The sequence below is a fragment of the Loxodonta africana genome, chromosome 24 (assembly GCF_030014295.1).
Source record: "Loxodonta africana isolate mLoxAfr1 chromosome 24, mLoxAfr1.hap2, whole genome shotgun sequence".
Classification (NCBI taxonomy): Eukaryota; Metazoa; Chordata; class Mammalia; order Proboscidea; family Elephantidae; genus Loxodonta; species Loxodonta africana.
In genome coordinates, this window is record NC_087365.1 from 36029131 (window position 1) to 36045154 (window position 16024).

General features: G+C 49.2%; 1 protein-coding gene across 2 annotated transcripts in view; it reads right to left on the bottom strand.

Moving 5' to 3' along the window:
- MTCL2 (microtubule crosslinking factor 2) overlaps positions 1-16024 on the bottom strand; it is an 84721-nt gene that overhangs the window by 55554 nt on the left and 13143 nt on the right. The window contains exons 2-3 of one of the 2 annotated variants that reach the window (XM_064276051.1): positions 5306-7818; positions 4287-4511 (exon numbers count right to left, since the gene is read on the bottom strand). In XM_064276051.1, coding sequence (XP_064132121.1) covers positions 4287-4511; positions 5306-5356 — 276 coding nt within the window. In that variant the 5' untranslated portion in view covers positions 5357-7818. The remainder of the gene's footprint in view (positions 1-4286; positions 4512-5305; positions 7819-16024) is intronic. The other variant, XM_010591664.3, reaches the window with a different exon arrangement.

Here is a 16024-nt window from a genome sequence, read left to right on the forward strand (position 1 = left end):
ACCACAACTACCATGGCTTCCACCAGATATGAGTCCAGTACAATGAGATGGTGTCCAGCTACCACCGCCAACTGCTCTGACAGGGATCAAAATAGCAGGTCCCGGACAGAGTTGGAGAAAAATGTAGAACAAAATTCTAACTCACAAAAAAGGACCAGACTTATTGGCCTGACAGAGACTGGAGAAACCTGAAAATATGGCCCCCAGACGCCCTTTTAGCTCAGTAATGAAGTCACTCCTAAGGGTCACGCTTCAGCCGAAAATTAGACAGGCCCATAAAGCAAAACGAGACTAAAGGGGCACACCAGCCCAGGGCGAGGACTAGACGGCAGAAGGGGACAGGAAAGCCAATAACAGGGAGCCCAAGGTCAAGAAGGGAGACTGTTAACATGTCATGGGGTTAGTAACCAATGTCACAAAATAATACATGTACTAATTGTTTAATGAGAAGCTAGTTTGTTCTGTAAACCTTCATCTCAAGTACAATAATAAATAAAAAATTTTTTTACAAAAACTTATTTAATCCATCAAATAATAATAATAAGCCTGACAGTATGGTTACTCTGTGTCAGGAGCCTGCAGCACCCCACATGCCCATCTCATTTGATCCCCTCAACAATCCCCAAGGTAGGGGGGCTGAGATACTAAGGGAGGCAAAGCAGCTGCAGCTTCCGGAAACCAGAGCAAATCCCCAAAGCACAAACAAATGCGCTCAGCCATGAGGTAACTGTTTACAGTGCTGAGGCCTGACTCCTGCCAAATCCAGCCTGCAGCCTCAGCCTGCAGCTCCCCTCTGCAGCTCCTCAGCTTGCTGGCCCCTCAGCTCAGGGGCTCAGGGGCTCAGGGGCCTCAGGGGCTCAGGGGCCTCAGGCATAAGGGCAACACTGTCACTCTGAATCCTCAGAGAGGGGGATGGGAACGCTCATGAAAGAGTGCTCCCTGGCCAGCATTCTGGGCTCTGTGTAGCTGAATCCTCCAAAGAATCCCAGGAGGGTTGGAATGCCACCCGCAATTTACAGATGAAAAATTGAGACTCAAATAGGGGAGGTGACCTGTCTAGGTCACACAGCAATTATCCCAAAGCCGAAACTTTTTTTCCCAGCAACACCTGTTTCTTAGAAAGGAAACATTCTACTCAGGTGTCCTTGGGCCTCCTAGGGGGTCACTTCAGGTGGTAATTTACATCCCAGATTCCCAGAGCCTGACACCAGGGTACCAGTTGCTGAGGGTGAGGGTGAATGTGCGTAGTGAACAGGCCCTCCGGGTCATTCTTATCTACCCTAAGCGGCTGAGATGTCCCGCCTACCCTTCCCCACTCATGGCCCCAGCCACTCGTTCTACTAAACCAAACCAAACCCACTGCCATCGAGTCAATTCTGTCTCATAGAGACCCGACAGGAAAGAGTAGAACCGCCCCACAGGGATTCCAAGGACCGGCTGGTGGATTCAAACTGCTGACCTTTTGGTTAGCAGCAGAGCTCTTAACCATTGTGCCACTAGGGCTTCTGCTAAACCAAAACCAAACCCATTGCCGTCAAGTCAATTCTGACTCATAGAGAGACTCCATAGCACAGAGTAGAACTGCCCCATAGAGTTTCCAAGGAGCACCTGGTGGATTTGAACTGCCGTTCTCTTGGTTAGCAGCCGTAGCACTTAATCACTACGCCACCAGAGTTTCTGGGCTCCTACGAGTACCTTATAAATTCTCCTGAACAACAAACAGTATCACAGCCAACATTTGCTCATTGCTGGGGGAACACTCTGTGCCAGCCTTGAATTATTTCATTTTAGCCTCACAAACATTACAGGTGGGGACTAGTTTTAGCTCCATTTTCCACAGGGGGGAACTGAGGCTGAGACATACATGAAGGAGCTTACCCAAGGCCTCACAACAAGCAAGTGGCAGAGCCTGCCCTCTCCTGCCAGGCAATGTCCCTGCTAAGGTTCATGGATTCTGTCAGCTGTGAGAACCAGCAGAGGGTGAGGGAGGCTGGGAAGGGGGCCTGAGGCCCGAGGTTTGATTCATAGCTCCCTCACCAATAGCCCATCTGCCCGATAACAGCACTGGAGCTGCAACAGCCCTGCAGATTGGGCTGGTCTAAGCCCCACATTTGACAGAAGGGGGAAATAAGGTCCTGAGAGGTAGAGGGTAGTCAGGGTGTAGGCCAAGGAGCCGGCAGAGCAAGTCAACAATGTCCCCAAGCACAACTGCCTAGACAGGCCCGGCCCCTCCCCACCTGGGTCCAAGCAAGCCCTCCCAGGCGACACCAGGGAAGTTTGCAATCTGGGGGCCTCTAAGAATGTCCCAGAGCACCCCAGCACATTAGTGCAAAGGTGTTATCCAGAGGCTTCCAGCCCAGACTAGGGCTGTGCATGAGCTCAGAGCTCCAGTTGCAGGAGCAGGGAGAGGAGGGAGGGAGGGAAGAGGGCAAGGCTGATGCTGATTGGCCAGTTCAAATCCCAACAGAAGGGGCGCTCTCCCCGCTCCACCCAGACTCCGGAGAGCCACCCCGCCCCAGCAGCTGCTCTTGGGCCCTCCCAAGGAGGCACTGGCAACTCGGTCAGCCTGCAGCGTGCTCTCCAGCCCCAGCCTGTCCTGCGCCCCTTCCTCATCTCTCTCAAATCCGACTTTTTTTGACCTTCACTGAAATCCCCAACTATCTAGACCCAAACTCCATCTGAGCTACGCAGGCTCCTCCTCATGCTCCCCCTTCAATTCTGGGATTGGAATTTGAGTATCTGTATAACCGTTAGGAGCCCTGGTGGCACAGCAGTTAAGCACTCAGCTGCTAACCGAAAGGTAGGCAGTTCAAACCCACTAGCAACTCCTTGGGAGAAAGATGTGGCAGTCTGCTTTCATAAAGATTACAGCCTTGGAAACCCGATGGGGCAGTTATACTCCACCATACAGGGTCACCATGAGTTAGAACTGACTTGGTGGCCACGGTTTTTGTGTAACCATTTATCCCGAGAGCTGCCCTTGCAGGTAGAGCGCACCTTGTGAGCTCAGTCTCCTCATCTGACAGTCTCCTCAAGACAACGGAAGGTCCAAAAGCTTGAGGGAGTGATGCTCACTGTTTACTTCCTCTGGCCCTGGGACCTATGAAACCCTACCTCCTGCCTCAAGCCTTAATTAAGATTTATTTTCTTTTACATCCACTGGAAAGGCTTGTCAGCAGCTTGAATTTGCCTGAGTCTTCTGGCAAAAGGTTCTGTCTTCTCCAGGCACGTGTGTGTTGGCCCTCACCAACCGCAGCCTCAGGCTGCACGGGTCAGCACCTGGACTACCTTCCAGCTCCCCGACACCCTATCCTGTCTCTCTCCCCTGGGCTCTTACTGAGGCCATCTTCTTTGCATAGTCTTCCCTCCCCTTCCTGGCTCACGCCCTCTTCTCCGTCAGGCCTCAACCCAGAAGTCACTCTAGGAAAACTCTCTAGGGCCCCCAGGCTGTGCCAGATACTCCCACCCCCAGTTCCTACAACCTCCTGATCACACTGGGCTGAGTTCTGGGAGTAAGGAGCCGGGCCCAGGTCCTCCCTGAGTTTTTGGCCCCCAGGCCAGGGCTTACACAGACAGGCAGGGCAAACTTTTCCGGAGGCCCCACCTGCCAACCTACATCCTGAGGCAGAGAGCAATGAGACAGCAGAAAGGCTGGGCAGTGAGGCTTGGGAAGCCCATGGACCTGACCTCTGTCTGCCACCTACACGCTTAGTGTGACTTCGGAAAGGTACTACTTTTCTGTGAATGCCAGTTTCATCATCTGGAAAATGGGAATAATAATGGCAGCCTGGGTGTGCTAAGCTGGCATTTTACACACATTATTTCATTTAATCCTCATAAAACACTGTGAGGCAGAGGTTGCAGTCACACCCATTTTACAGATGAGGAAACTGAAACATAGGTGACTTGCTCAAGGTCACAAAATCAGAGCTTATGGGAGCCAAGATCTGAACTTGCCTATCCACCTCCAGGGCTTTCACTACTCTCCGTTGGCACAATAAACAACCTCTGTGGAACTGCGCAGGGAAAATTCGAAGCCCAGCACAAGGTGTGTGGTCAATAGCCAATAAACAGTAGCTGTTATCAATAGGAATTATATTATGATATTGCTTTGCGGCACCCCTGGGATCCCCATTTTACAAATGAGGAAACTGAGACCCAGAGAGGTGTTATAACTCGCCCAAGGACACACAGGGAGTGAGTTGCAGGGCTGGCCTGGGTCCCACTCAGGCTTGTTACCCCACCCCCTAGGGCACCTCCGAGGCTTGGGGAGTGCCCAGGCTCACCTTGACGTCCTGCTCCAGGCCGCGAATTAGCTCACCATCCACCTGGCCGGTCTGGGCGGCACGGAGGCTGCGACGCTCGGCCTTGCGCAGCCGGTACTGCAAGATGCGGCAGGTCTTGCTGGCCTGGTCCAGCTGCTGCCGCAGCTCCTGCAGTTGGTACACGTCCTCCTCCATGTAGACATCTCGCATCTCCAGCATCTCTGCCCGCAGCTCCTCGATCTCGTCCTGCAGAGAGGGGAGGTGATCAGGTCACTGGGCCCTGTGGCAGCAACTAGGACACCTGAGTGCTGGCAGCACCCGATGGTATGCCAGCACCTCGGGATGCCTGGGTGTGATAGGCTGAGTAAGAGCCCCCTACAAAGGTTCCCACACCCTGATCCCCAGAATCTGTTAATGTATGTTATTTTATACGGAAAAAGGATTCTGCAGATGTGATTAAGAATTTTGAGATGGGAATAAGAACTACTTTAGACAAAGGGAAAGCAACACACAATACAGGGGAGGTCAGCACAACTGGACTAAACCAAAAGCAAAGAAGTTTCCTGAATAAACTGAATGCTTCGAAGGCCAGTGTAGCAGGGGCAGGGGTGTGGGGACCATGGTTTCAGGGGACATCTAAGTCAACTGGCATAATAAAATCTTTTAAGAAAACATTCTGCAACCCACTTTGAAGAGTGGCATCTGGGGTGTTAAACACTAACAAGCGGCCATCTAAGATGCATCAATTCGTCACAACAACCCACCTTGACCAAAGGAGAATGAAGGACACCAAGGACACAAAGTGATTAGGAGCCCAAGAGACAGAAAGGGCCACACGAACCAGAGACTACCTCAGCCTGAGACCAGAAGACCTAGATGGTGCCCGGCTACAACCGAAGACTGTCCTGACAGGGAACACAACAGAGAACCCCTGAGGGAGCAGGAGAGCAGTGGGATGCAGACCCCAAATTTTCATAAAAAGACCGGACTTAATGGTCTGACTGAGACTAGAAGAACCCCGGTGGTCATGGCCCCCAGACCTTCTGTTGGCCTAGGATAGGAACCATTCCCGAAGCCAACTCTTCAGACATGGATTGGACTGGACAATGGGTTGGAGAGGGATGCTGGTGAGGAGTGAGCTTCTTGGATCAGGTGGACACTTGAAACTATGTTGGCATCTCCTGCCTGGAGGGGAGAAGAGAGGGTAGAGGGGGTTAGAAGCTAGCAATATGGACACGAAAAGAGAAAGTAGAGGGAGAGAGTGGGCTGTCTCATTAGGGGGAGAGTAATTGGGAGTATGTAGCAAGGTGTATATAAGTTTTTGTGTGAGAGACTGACTTGATTTGTAAACTTTCACTTAAAGCACAATAAAAATTATAAAAAAAAAAAAAAGAATTTTGAGATGGGGAGACTCTCCTGGATTATCAGCTGGGCCTAATGTAATCACCACTACCTTCAGGATGGAGTCTATTCCGAATCACGGCTACCCCATGTGTTTCAGAGTAGTACTGCTCCATAGGGTTTTCAATGGCCGTGATCTTTTTAGAAGTAGGTTGCCAGGCCTTTCTTCCAAGATGGTTCTGGGTGGATTCAAACGGCCAACCTATTGGTTAGTAGCCAAGTGCTTAACCATTTGGGCCATGCTGGGACTCCTTAATGTAATCACAGGGGTCTTTATAAGTGAAAAAGGAAGAAGGGGAGTGAAAGTCAGAGAAGGAGATGTGACGATGAAAGCAGAGGCTGGGCTGCTGCCATTGCTGAAAGGGGGCCACAAGCCAAGGAAAGTGGGAAGCCTCTAGTAGCTGGAAAAGGCAAGGAACGGATTCTCCCCTAGAGCCTTCCCAAGGAATGTAGCCCTGCTTAGATTTTGGTTTTAAGATTTCTGACCTGCAAAAGAAGCCCTGGTAGTATAGTGATTAAGAGCTCAGCTGCTCCTTGAAAACCCTATGGGGCAGCTCTACCCTGTCCTATAGGGTCACTATGAGTTAGAATCGACTCAATGCCAACAGGTGTGGTTTTTTGGACCTCCAGAACTATAACAGTGTGTTGTTACATAAGTCACAAATTTGTGGTAATTTCCTTCAGCACCATAGGAAACTAAAACACTGCGGAAGCAGAAAAGGCTCGTTCAACAAGCACTTCCGAGTACCAACTATGTACCAGGCCCTGTGCTAAGCACTGGGAGGGGGTGGGGACACAGTGGAGACCAACACTGACCCTTCTGTATGGAGCCCCCAGTCTCAGTAAGGAGACACATAATAAACAAATTTAAAAAATGCAGATACCATTAAGTGCTATGAGGAAAACAACAACAACAGAGTAATCGACTGGGTGTTATAAGAGCGATGGGAGGTGGTGGTATCTTAGACGACAAGGAACAAGAGGAACAGCCATGCAGAGACAGCCAGAGAGAGATTATGCCAGGCAGTGGCGAAGCCCGAGTGCAGGCCTAGATGCAGGAAAGAGCTCAGTGTGTCAGGAAGCAGAGGAGGCCATGGGAGCTAAGAGGGTACCTTGAGGCTGGGGAAACGGACAGGGGCCAGCCATTTGGGCCTGAAACGGCTGAGTAAGGAGCCTGGGTTTGGGTTTTAAGTAAGCATTGGTGGTGACCTCACTTCCTCAGGGCAGCTCCTGTCCACTTCTGTCACCAGCTCCCAGATGATCCTCACTTCCCCTTTTTAACCATTAGCTCTGTCTGTAAGCCTTTATCTAAAAGCCTGTCTGTCTCCCCGGAAGACTGAGCGCCTGGAGGGCCACCTCACGTCTGCCTCTTTTCCTTGCTGTATCTCCACACCCAGCTGGGGCCAGGCACACTGCAGGCTACCAACAAATACTAACTGAACGAATGAATGCATGCCTAGTTAGATGAAAAACAACAAAAAAGATGTACCAATATGAAACAACCATCAGACACTGAAGTGTAAGGGGGTCAGTGGGAAGCCCCAAAGGCAGAATTGTATAATTATTACATCTATTTTACCGATGTGAAAACTCAGTCACAAATGGGGAAAACAGTGCCTACTGTTAATGTGAATGAATGGGTTAAATCAGATCGTGCACTAAAAAAGGAAACTGAGTCAAGGCGCCCCTGAGGAGTAAGAGAAAGCCCCCAAGGACAGTGCTGATGAGAGGAGGGAGGTGGGCCCAAGGAGCAAAAAGGGCTCTTTGTGGGTCCCCATTGAAGAGGGGACCGCAATCTGGCCACCAACTCTTAAGCCTCCATTTCCCCAACAAAAATGGGAATAAAGGGTCTGGGAAGGGGGACCTCTTATTTCTCATCCACATGTTTCCATCAGGGGAGAGAACATCCACTCTGCTGCCCCCACCCCAGGGGAAGCTTCCAGGGGGAGGGGTACTTCCAGCTTCTCTTCAGATACCCCTCACCCACCATCCCCAGGGAGAATGTGGGAAAAGGTATAGAACTTATCTGATTCTTCAGTCTAGGGAAGGGACCAAACACGGCCAGTCAGGGGTTCTCTCTGTTCACATCTGTCTGCTCACAGGACATGGGCAGGCGCTGCTGATTCATATGGTCAGCTTAGTGGGTGACTCCCTGTGGGATAGGGGTGGGTGTCTGGGGTTATCCAGTGCCCCCTGAGACTGGGTAAAAAGACTGGGTGGGTTGGTTTAATTCAGGGGGCAGGATTAGGAAGCAGGACCCTCTGATCCAGTTCTTAGCAGTATGAAAGCTGACTGAGATTTTTACATCTGGTTGACTCCTGGGACTATTTCTCAAAAGTTCTGAACTCGAGAGGGGAAGACAGAGGTGGCAGATATTTGCTCTCTCAGCCCCAAGAGATACTGTCCCAATGTCAACTGAAGGGTTTAATCCCCACTTGCCACCACAGCCTATATCCTGAGGGTGCATTTGGTGGCACAAGTGGACAAGTCTGCCTGTGCCAGCTGCAGAGAAAGTCACCTTGCCAGGCACCCCACCACCACCTCCACCCTAATATACACACAGACTCACCACTCCGCAACCAGGCCAAGTGGACAGAGCTAGAGTAGGAAAGGAGGAAGTGGGGCAGTCAATGATCATACCAGTTAGAAAAATGGGGAAGTGAGGGGTCCACATGCCATTACAGCTGGCAGATTAAGGAAGCATGACGGAAACACCACTCAGGAAGTGTGGGCCAGTCGGCTAAGTCTGAGATAAGTCAGTCTCCAGATGGGCCTGTGTTCAAATCCTAGCCATGGCATTTACTAGCACCTTACTTATTCTCTTTTGTGGTCATACTGACAGGACCTGGTGATGCGGAGGATATGGGGGTCTGAGTGAACCCCAAGTTCAGGGGGAGTCAAGGGACAGTGTAGGGGCTGCACCAGCTCACAATGCTGGGCTACATTAACAGACGTATGACATTTAGATCATGGGAGGTGATGTTCCTCCACATTGGACCACATACAGAGCACTGGGGTCATTTTTGGAAACCATTTTTTTCTTAATTATGATGAGTGTGTATGTGCGTGTGTGTGTATACATATATATATACACACATACATACATACACATGCACATACACGTATACAGTCATTTCAATATTTTTTACATGTACAATTCAGTGACATTAATTACATTCATCATGGTATGCAAACATCACCACTATCTGTTCCCAAATTGTTCCATCAACCTTAACAGAACCTCAGTGCCCCCCAGGCAATGATATTGTTCTTCACTCCCACTCCCTCCACTAATACTCTTTGGTCTCTACACCTGTGCCTACTCTAGATATTTCATATACGTGGAATCATACAATACTTATCCTTTTGTGCCTGACTTATTTCACTCAGCATAATGTTTTCAAGGTTCATCCATGTTGTAGCATGTATCAGGACTTTTCTCTTTATGGCAGAATAATATCCCATTGTATGTATATACCATATTTTGTTTATCTATTCATCTGTTGATAGACATTTGGGTTGCTTCCACCTTTTGGCTATCATGAATACTGTTGCAATGAACACTACCCATACCTGTTGCCGTCGAGTCGATTCCAACTTACCACGACTCTATAGGACAGAGTAGAACTCTTCCATAGGGTTTCCACGGAGCAGCTGATGGATTCCAACTGCCAGCCATTTGGTTAGCAGCCATAGCTCTTAACCACTGCGCCACCAGGGCTCCACTTAGGAACTCAGAAATGCAAATTATTGGCCCCACCCCAGACCTAACTGAATTAGAAACCGTGGGGCGTGGCGTGGGGAGTGGCAAGAGATTCTGATGCAGGGTAAAGTCTAGGAACCTCTGCTTCAGAGTGTTTCCTTCCAGCCTTTTTCCTCTAAAAGGGAAAGCATCCTGTCTCTCAGCACAAGTGCCCCAGCCCAGGGCCTGACACAGGGCAGAATCTCAATAAGCATCTACTGAATAAATGAATGAATGAATGATCTTTCTTGCATAAGCAGCTGTCTCCCCAGGCCCTGCCCTTCACCACAGCCAGTTTCTGAAAATGCAAGACGTTGACAGTTCCATCTCTCCGTGGTGACCAAGGGGGGCTCCTGGCCTCCTGGGGGCTTGTCCCAGCTGCAGGCAGAACATGGGTCAGCCCCTCCTGGTACGGCCCCACGTGAGTGAGTGAGTGGACAAAGGCCTGCCTGTGGCTGGCAAGGGCCGGGTCTGCTGGGCCTTGGGCTGCAGAAGCTGGGGATGCCCAGACTTAGAAAGGGGCTTGGGTGGGGGCAGGGAAAGGGGCTGCTGGGACACAAGGAGGGTCCCAGGAGGGTGGGACCCTGCTTTATTTAGCTCAGAGGTTTTTACACTCACCGGGCTCAGGATCTGCTGGGATTCCTCAGCCCTGCAGCCTCACCCCCACTCCCAGGAAATGTATGTTTTAGCAAGCTCTCCAGTGGCAAGGAGGGGACAGAAGAGGGCACAGTGGTACCAGCTCCTTAAAAGACAGCTCAGCAGCCCTGCAGGGCACCTCTCAGCCCTCCCCCACCCCCACCTGTGTGGAAGTGGGGAGGGAGGCGCCAGACTCCCACTGGACACAGCAGGCCTCACGGATACAAAATGAGGTTGGCAGGGCCCCCTCTAAAACCTGTGGGGAAACCCTAAACCTCACCCTCCACTCATAGTCAGGGTGGGTAAAAATACAAATCACACATAATTCCTCCTCCTGGTCCTGAATACTTTAGTCCTACGGTTCTATGCTGCTCCGCAGTGCCCACCTCAGAGCCTAGGAGCCCCCCGAGCCCCCAACCCCAGAGACAGAAAGGCCAGGCCCAAAGAAGCTGGGAAAAGACCCCCAGGCCAGCAAGGCCTGCCATTCCCCTACACCCAGCCCCTCTGGTCGCCCGTTTCAAGTTGACCTCTCTTGCTTGAAGGCTGCCCTTGAAGTGTTACCTGATTATTCAACCTGGGCTGCGAATGACGGGAAGAGAGAACCGGGTGGTCACCCTTTGCCTTTACAGAAAATGTTTGCTTTGCTCTGATTGTACAGGTAATTCCTGTTTATTGGAGAAAATCTGTAAAGGGCAGATGGCTTTATATCTCTTCCACTGGTTGCTACTGACTTCTCCATCAGGACCAAGCCCTTATCCCAGAACCCAAGCCAACCCTTGTCCCTCCCTATTCTGATCTTGCCCTCGCCCTTTCATACTCTACCCTACAGTCTCCAGATATGCCATGATGTAAAAAATAGCTACCTACTGGAGGGGACAGTGGAGGTTCAGTGGTAGAATTCTCACCTTCAATGCATGTCATGTGCCGCCATCTGTCAGTGGAGGCTTGTGCGTTGCTATGATGCTGAACAAGTTTTAATGAAGCTTCCCAGCAGCAAAGATGGACTAGGAGGAAAGGCTTGGCACTCTACTTCCAAAAATCTGCCAATGAAAACCCTATGGATCATAACGGTCCAATCTGCATCTGGTCCTGGGGATGGTGCAGTACCAGGCAGCAATTTATTCAGTTGTGCACTGGTAGCTGTGAGTCAGGGGTCAACTACTCAACAGCAGCTAACAACAACCACCCCCACCTACTGGAAGGCTCACTAATTACCAGGCCCTCAGCAGTTCGAATCCTCCAGGCACTCCTTGGAAACTCTGTGGGGTAGTTCTACTCTGTCCTATAGGGTCGCTATGAGTCGGAATTGACTCGACAGCACTGGGTTTGGTTTTTTTGGTTATACATGCATTATGGAGATCTGGTGATGCAGTGGTTAAGAGCGCAACTGCTAACCAAAACATCAGCAGTTTGAATCCACCAGCCACTCCTTGGAAACCCTATGGGGCAGTTCTACTCTATCCTATAGGGTCACTATGAGTCAGAGTCGACTTGGCAGCAATGGATTTGGTTTGTTTTGGGCATACATATGCATTAGGAGCACTGGTGGTGATGTGGTTAAGCACTCGCTGCTAGTCTCGGGACAAAGATGAGGCAGTCTGCTTCTGTAAAGATTTACAGCCTTGGAAACCCTATGGGTCAGTTCTACTTTGTCCAGTAGGGTCACTATGAGTCGGAATTGACTCAACGGCAATGGGTTTGGTTTTTAAGGGTTATATGTGCATTACTCACTACGAGTCGGAATGGATTCAACAGCATAGAACAACAACAATACATGCATCATTGATTGATGGTTTAATCCTCTTACTAACCCCATGGAGGTAGGTACTGAAAATGTTCCTACTTTGAGGTAAGGAAACTGAGGCTCAGAAGTTTCCCACAGTAGCTCATGCACGAGAGTAATGGAGCTGGAATCCAAAAAAGGCATCTCATCCTGGGCCTATGGATTGTAACTATGTGTTCCACTTCTACATTTGCTTGGGCTATTGCCTCTGCTACATGGCCTTCGCCAGGCTAACTCACCTCCCAGAACATTCCCTCCTCCCCTAATCTGATTCAGACTCATGCTCTGAACTCCATGATTCCTTGTGCTAACAACTTTGGGTTGTACTTGTCTATTTTCAAGTCTATCTTCCCCAAGAGTTGAGGGGAGAGCAGGAGCTGAGTCTGGTCCCCAGGATCATCCAGGAAGGATGTGGAATAGAGCAGGCACCAATCACTGTTTGTGGGTGGATGAATGAATAAATGAAAGAATGAGTACGGCTTCTGCTCCACCCAGCCTCTCTCCACAGCCCAGGGCAGACTAGCCATCCTGATCCCAACCCCAAGCCTGTTGCAAGGAGTCAGGGAGAGATGGGTAGCTCCAGGCCTGGTTGCAGACTCCCATGCCATCCCAGGGACCCTCCCGCCCAGCCACCCATTCCCTGCCCACAAAGTACATCTCTGTCCACCTCTGGCAACCCATGAGGTCAGCCTGCAGGAAGCAGCCTCTCAGAGGCAGACTCACTCCCTGGGATGAATTGGTTCCCTAGGGCCCTAAGGGAATTGGCCAGGAAGAGGTTCTTGGGTCAGGCTGGCCTGGTGGGCCAAACATGAGCTCACACTGCTGCTAATAATAGCAAGACCTCGCAGGCCGGCACAGGGCTTCAAAGTTTACAAAGACATTCCATCTGAATCATCTCATAGATCCTCACAGAAGTCCCAAGGACAGGCAGGTCAGGAATTGCCATCCCTGTTCTACAGACAAGAACCACAGAGAAGCACAGGGAAGGTGGGATGTGCCCAAGATTCAGATCTCTGGCTTTGAGATCTTTTCTCTGCACCAGAATTCAGGGACTCCGTGAACTTGGGGAAAAAATTACATCTTTATTTTCACTAACTTCTAACTAAAATTTAGCATTTCCTTCTATTTTGGGACTATGCAACAAACCAAGGTTATATTAGCAGTACCTGTGACTTTGCCACCCTAAGAAACCACAGATATTTTCATATCATGTAACAGTTATTACAGAAATGTCAAAATATTGTATACACTCAGCAGTAATTTGAAATTATAGCAATTAGTACATCCATCACCAGCTCTTATGAGTTAATAAACACATATATTACTATATTATAATTTTAAATATATTTTGATAACTGTATTTCAATGTATTTGTTTTCCTTTGTACTTCATCTTAAACCCCAAACCAAACCCATTACTGTCGAGTCAATTCTGACTCATAGCAACTCTACATGACAGAGTAGAACTGACGCATAGCATTTCCAACACTGTAATCTTTATGGAAGCGAATTGACACGTCTTTCTCCCGAGGAGCAGCTGGTGGGTTCAAATCGCCAACCTTTTGGTTAGCAGCCAAGTGCTTAAACCACTGCGCCACCAGGGCTCCTTGTATTTCATCTTAAACATTTAAAAACATTATTCTGAGAATTAGTCCCATTCTCAGCAGACAGCCTAAAGAGGTACATGGCACAAAATAAGATGGAACCTCTATTCTCTCTGGAGCCAACTGCCTCATCTGTGGAATCTGAGCCTCTCATTCTCCACCATCAGCGCATAAAGCTGGAAAAGCAGAGCTCTGCTTTCAAAGCCATTTTAAATGCTTTAAGAAAGAGTGCTTTCTGCAAGAAGCCTACACAACTGTAAGATCTTTGTATAATCTTTGTACAATGGGGACAGAGGGAGTAGTTTAGATTTGGGAGCCACTGGAACACCTGCATGTGACTCCAGACACATGGGTGAGACAGAATGTCTGTAGGAGGAGACAATGAGAAAGCCATCCCTGACCTGTGGGGCTAGGGATGAAAATGATATGGCAATGGCTGGCTTGAAACCAGCAACAGCCCCCAGGTGGCCCTGATGCTAGAGGAGCAGGGAGGGAACGAAGGGGATACAGGCATCCCAACGGCAAGGGAAGGTTGCCCTTTAGCAGCCACCAAGAAGCACCCAGCCACCCTCTACTAAAGAATCAGCCCCCATAGGGCTGGGGCGGACACTGCAATTTGCCTGTTCACCCAACGTCCAGGGAAAACTCTGATATGGGCCCTGCAGACCACGTTCTAGAACCTCTGGGTATGCCAAGGCTGAGTCAGGAGCAGGGAACTGGCATCAGCCCATCCAGCTCCCACAGGGACAGCACTACCTGGGCCTCCTTCCACTGTGTCCCTATCTCTCACCCTGCTTGCCTCTGAACATCTAAATCCCATCTCCGCCAAGATGCTTCCCTAGTTGCTCCAGGGCATGGCCCTTTTGTTTGAACAATCAGTGAGAATCTAAGGTGGGCCTGAAACCCTGGTGGCATAGTGGTTAAGAGTTCAGCTGCTAACCAAAAGGTCAACAGTTCGAATCCACCAGGTGTTCCTTGGAAACCCTATGGGGCAGTTCTACTCTATCCAACAGGGTGGCTATGAGTTGGAATCAACTGGATGACAATGAGTTTGGGTTTTTTTTTTTTTTTGGTTGAAGGTGGGCCAGACTCTGTCACCAAATTAGTGGATTGAATCCTCACAGCACCCACTCTGCTCCCCACTAGTTGGCTCACCACTCAGCACAAGAATTTTTTTTAACCACAATACTACCCTATTTAAAACCCTTCAATGATCACCAAAACCGTAGAAACAACCCAAATGGCCTTCAACTGGTGCATGGATGTGGTACATTCATATAATGGAATACTACCGTCTCATAGAGACCCTATAGGCCAGAGTAGAACTGCCCCATAGAGTTTCCAAGGAGCGCCTGGAGGATTCCAACTGGAATACTAGTCAGCAATAAAAAGGAATGAATGACTAATATCTGCAATCACATGGATGAATCTGAGATGCATTATACTAAGTGAAGGAAGCCAAACTCAACAGGCTACATACCATCGATTCCACTTCTATGACATTCTGGGAAGACCAATCTATAGGGACAGAAACAGATCAGTGGTTGTCCAGGGCCAGGGTGGAAGGAGGAATTGACTACAAAGGAGCATACGAGAGAAAGTTTTGGAAATGGATAGTGTTCATGGCTGCACAACATCGTGACTAATTAATGTCACTGAAATGGCTAAGATGGCAAATTTTATACTATATATAGTTTACCACAATAAAAATATTTCAAAGGGGGAGTGTTATGAATTGAATTGTATCCCCTAAAAATATGTGTTGTATAAATTTTTGTGTGAGAGACTGATTTGATTTGTAAACCTTTACTTAAAGCACAATAAAAATAAAAAAAAAAAAAGTATACACACACACACATGTGTGTGTTGTAAATCCTAACCCTTATACCTGTGCTTATAATCTCATTTGGGAATGGGTTTTCTTTCTTAATAAGGCAGTATTAGTGAAGGGTGTGTCTTAAATCAATCTCTTCTGAGATATAAAAGCAAAGATTAAGCAAGCAGCAAGCACAAACGGAGGGGAAGACACAGGTCACATGATTGCCAATGAACAGACACTGAAAAAGGCAAGGATCTTCTGCCAGAGTGGACAGAGAGAGAGAGAGAGAGCCTTCCCCTGGAGCTGGCACCCTGAGCAGACAGAGAGAGAGAGAGCCTTCCCCTAGAGCCGGCACCCTGAGCAGACAGAGAGAGAAATAGCGCGCCTTCCCCTACAGCTGGCACCCTGAGCGGACAGAGAGAGCGCCTTCCCCTGGAGCTGGCACCCTGAGTGGACAAAGAGAGAGAGAAACCTTTCCCCTAGAGCTGGCACCCTGAATTCGGACTCCTAGCCTCCTAACTGTGAGAAAATACATTTGTTAAAGCCAGCCTCTTCTGTTATAGCAGCACTAGATAACTAAGGGGGGTGCCGGGAAACTTTGGGGTGATGGAACTGTTCTGTATCTTAACTGTGGTGGTGGTTGCACAACTGTATGCATGTGTCAGAACTCGTTTTACTGCATATAAATTACACCTCAGTACATACGACCTACAGACAAGACAAAACATAACCTTCGCATACAAGGCCCTACCTGGCCTGACCCCTGCCCATCTCT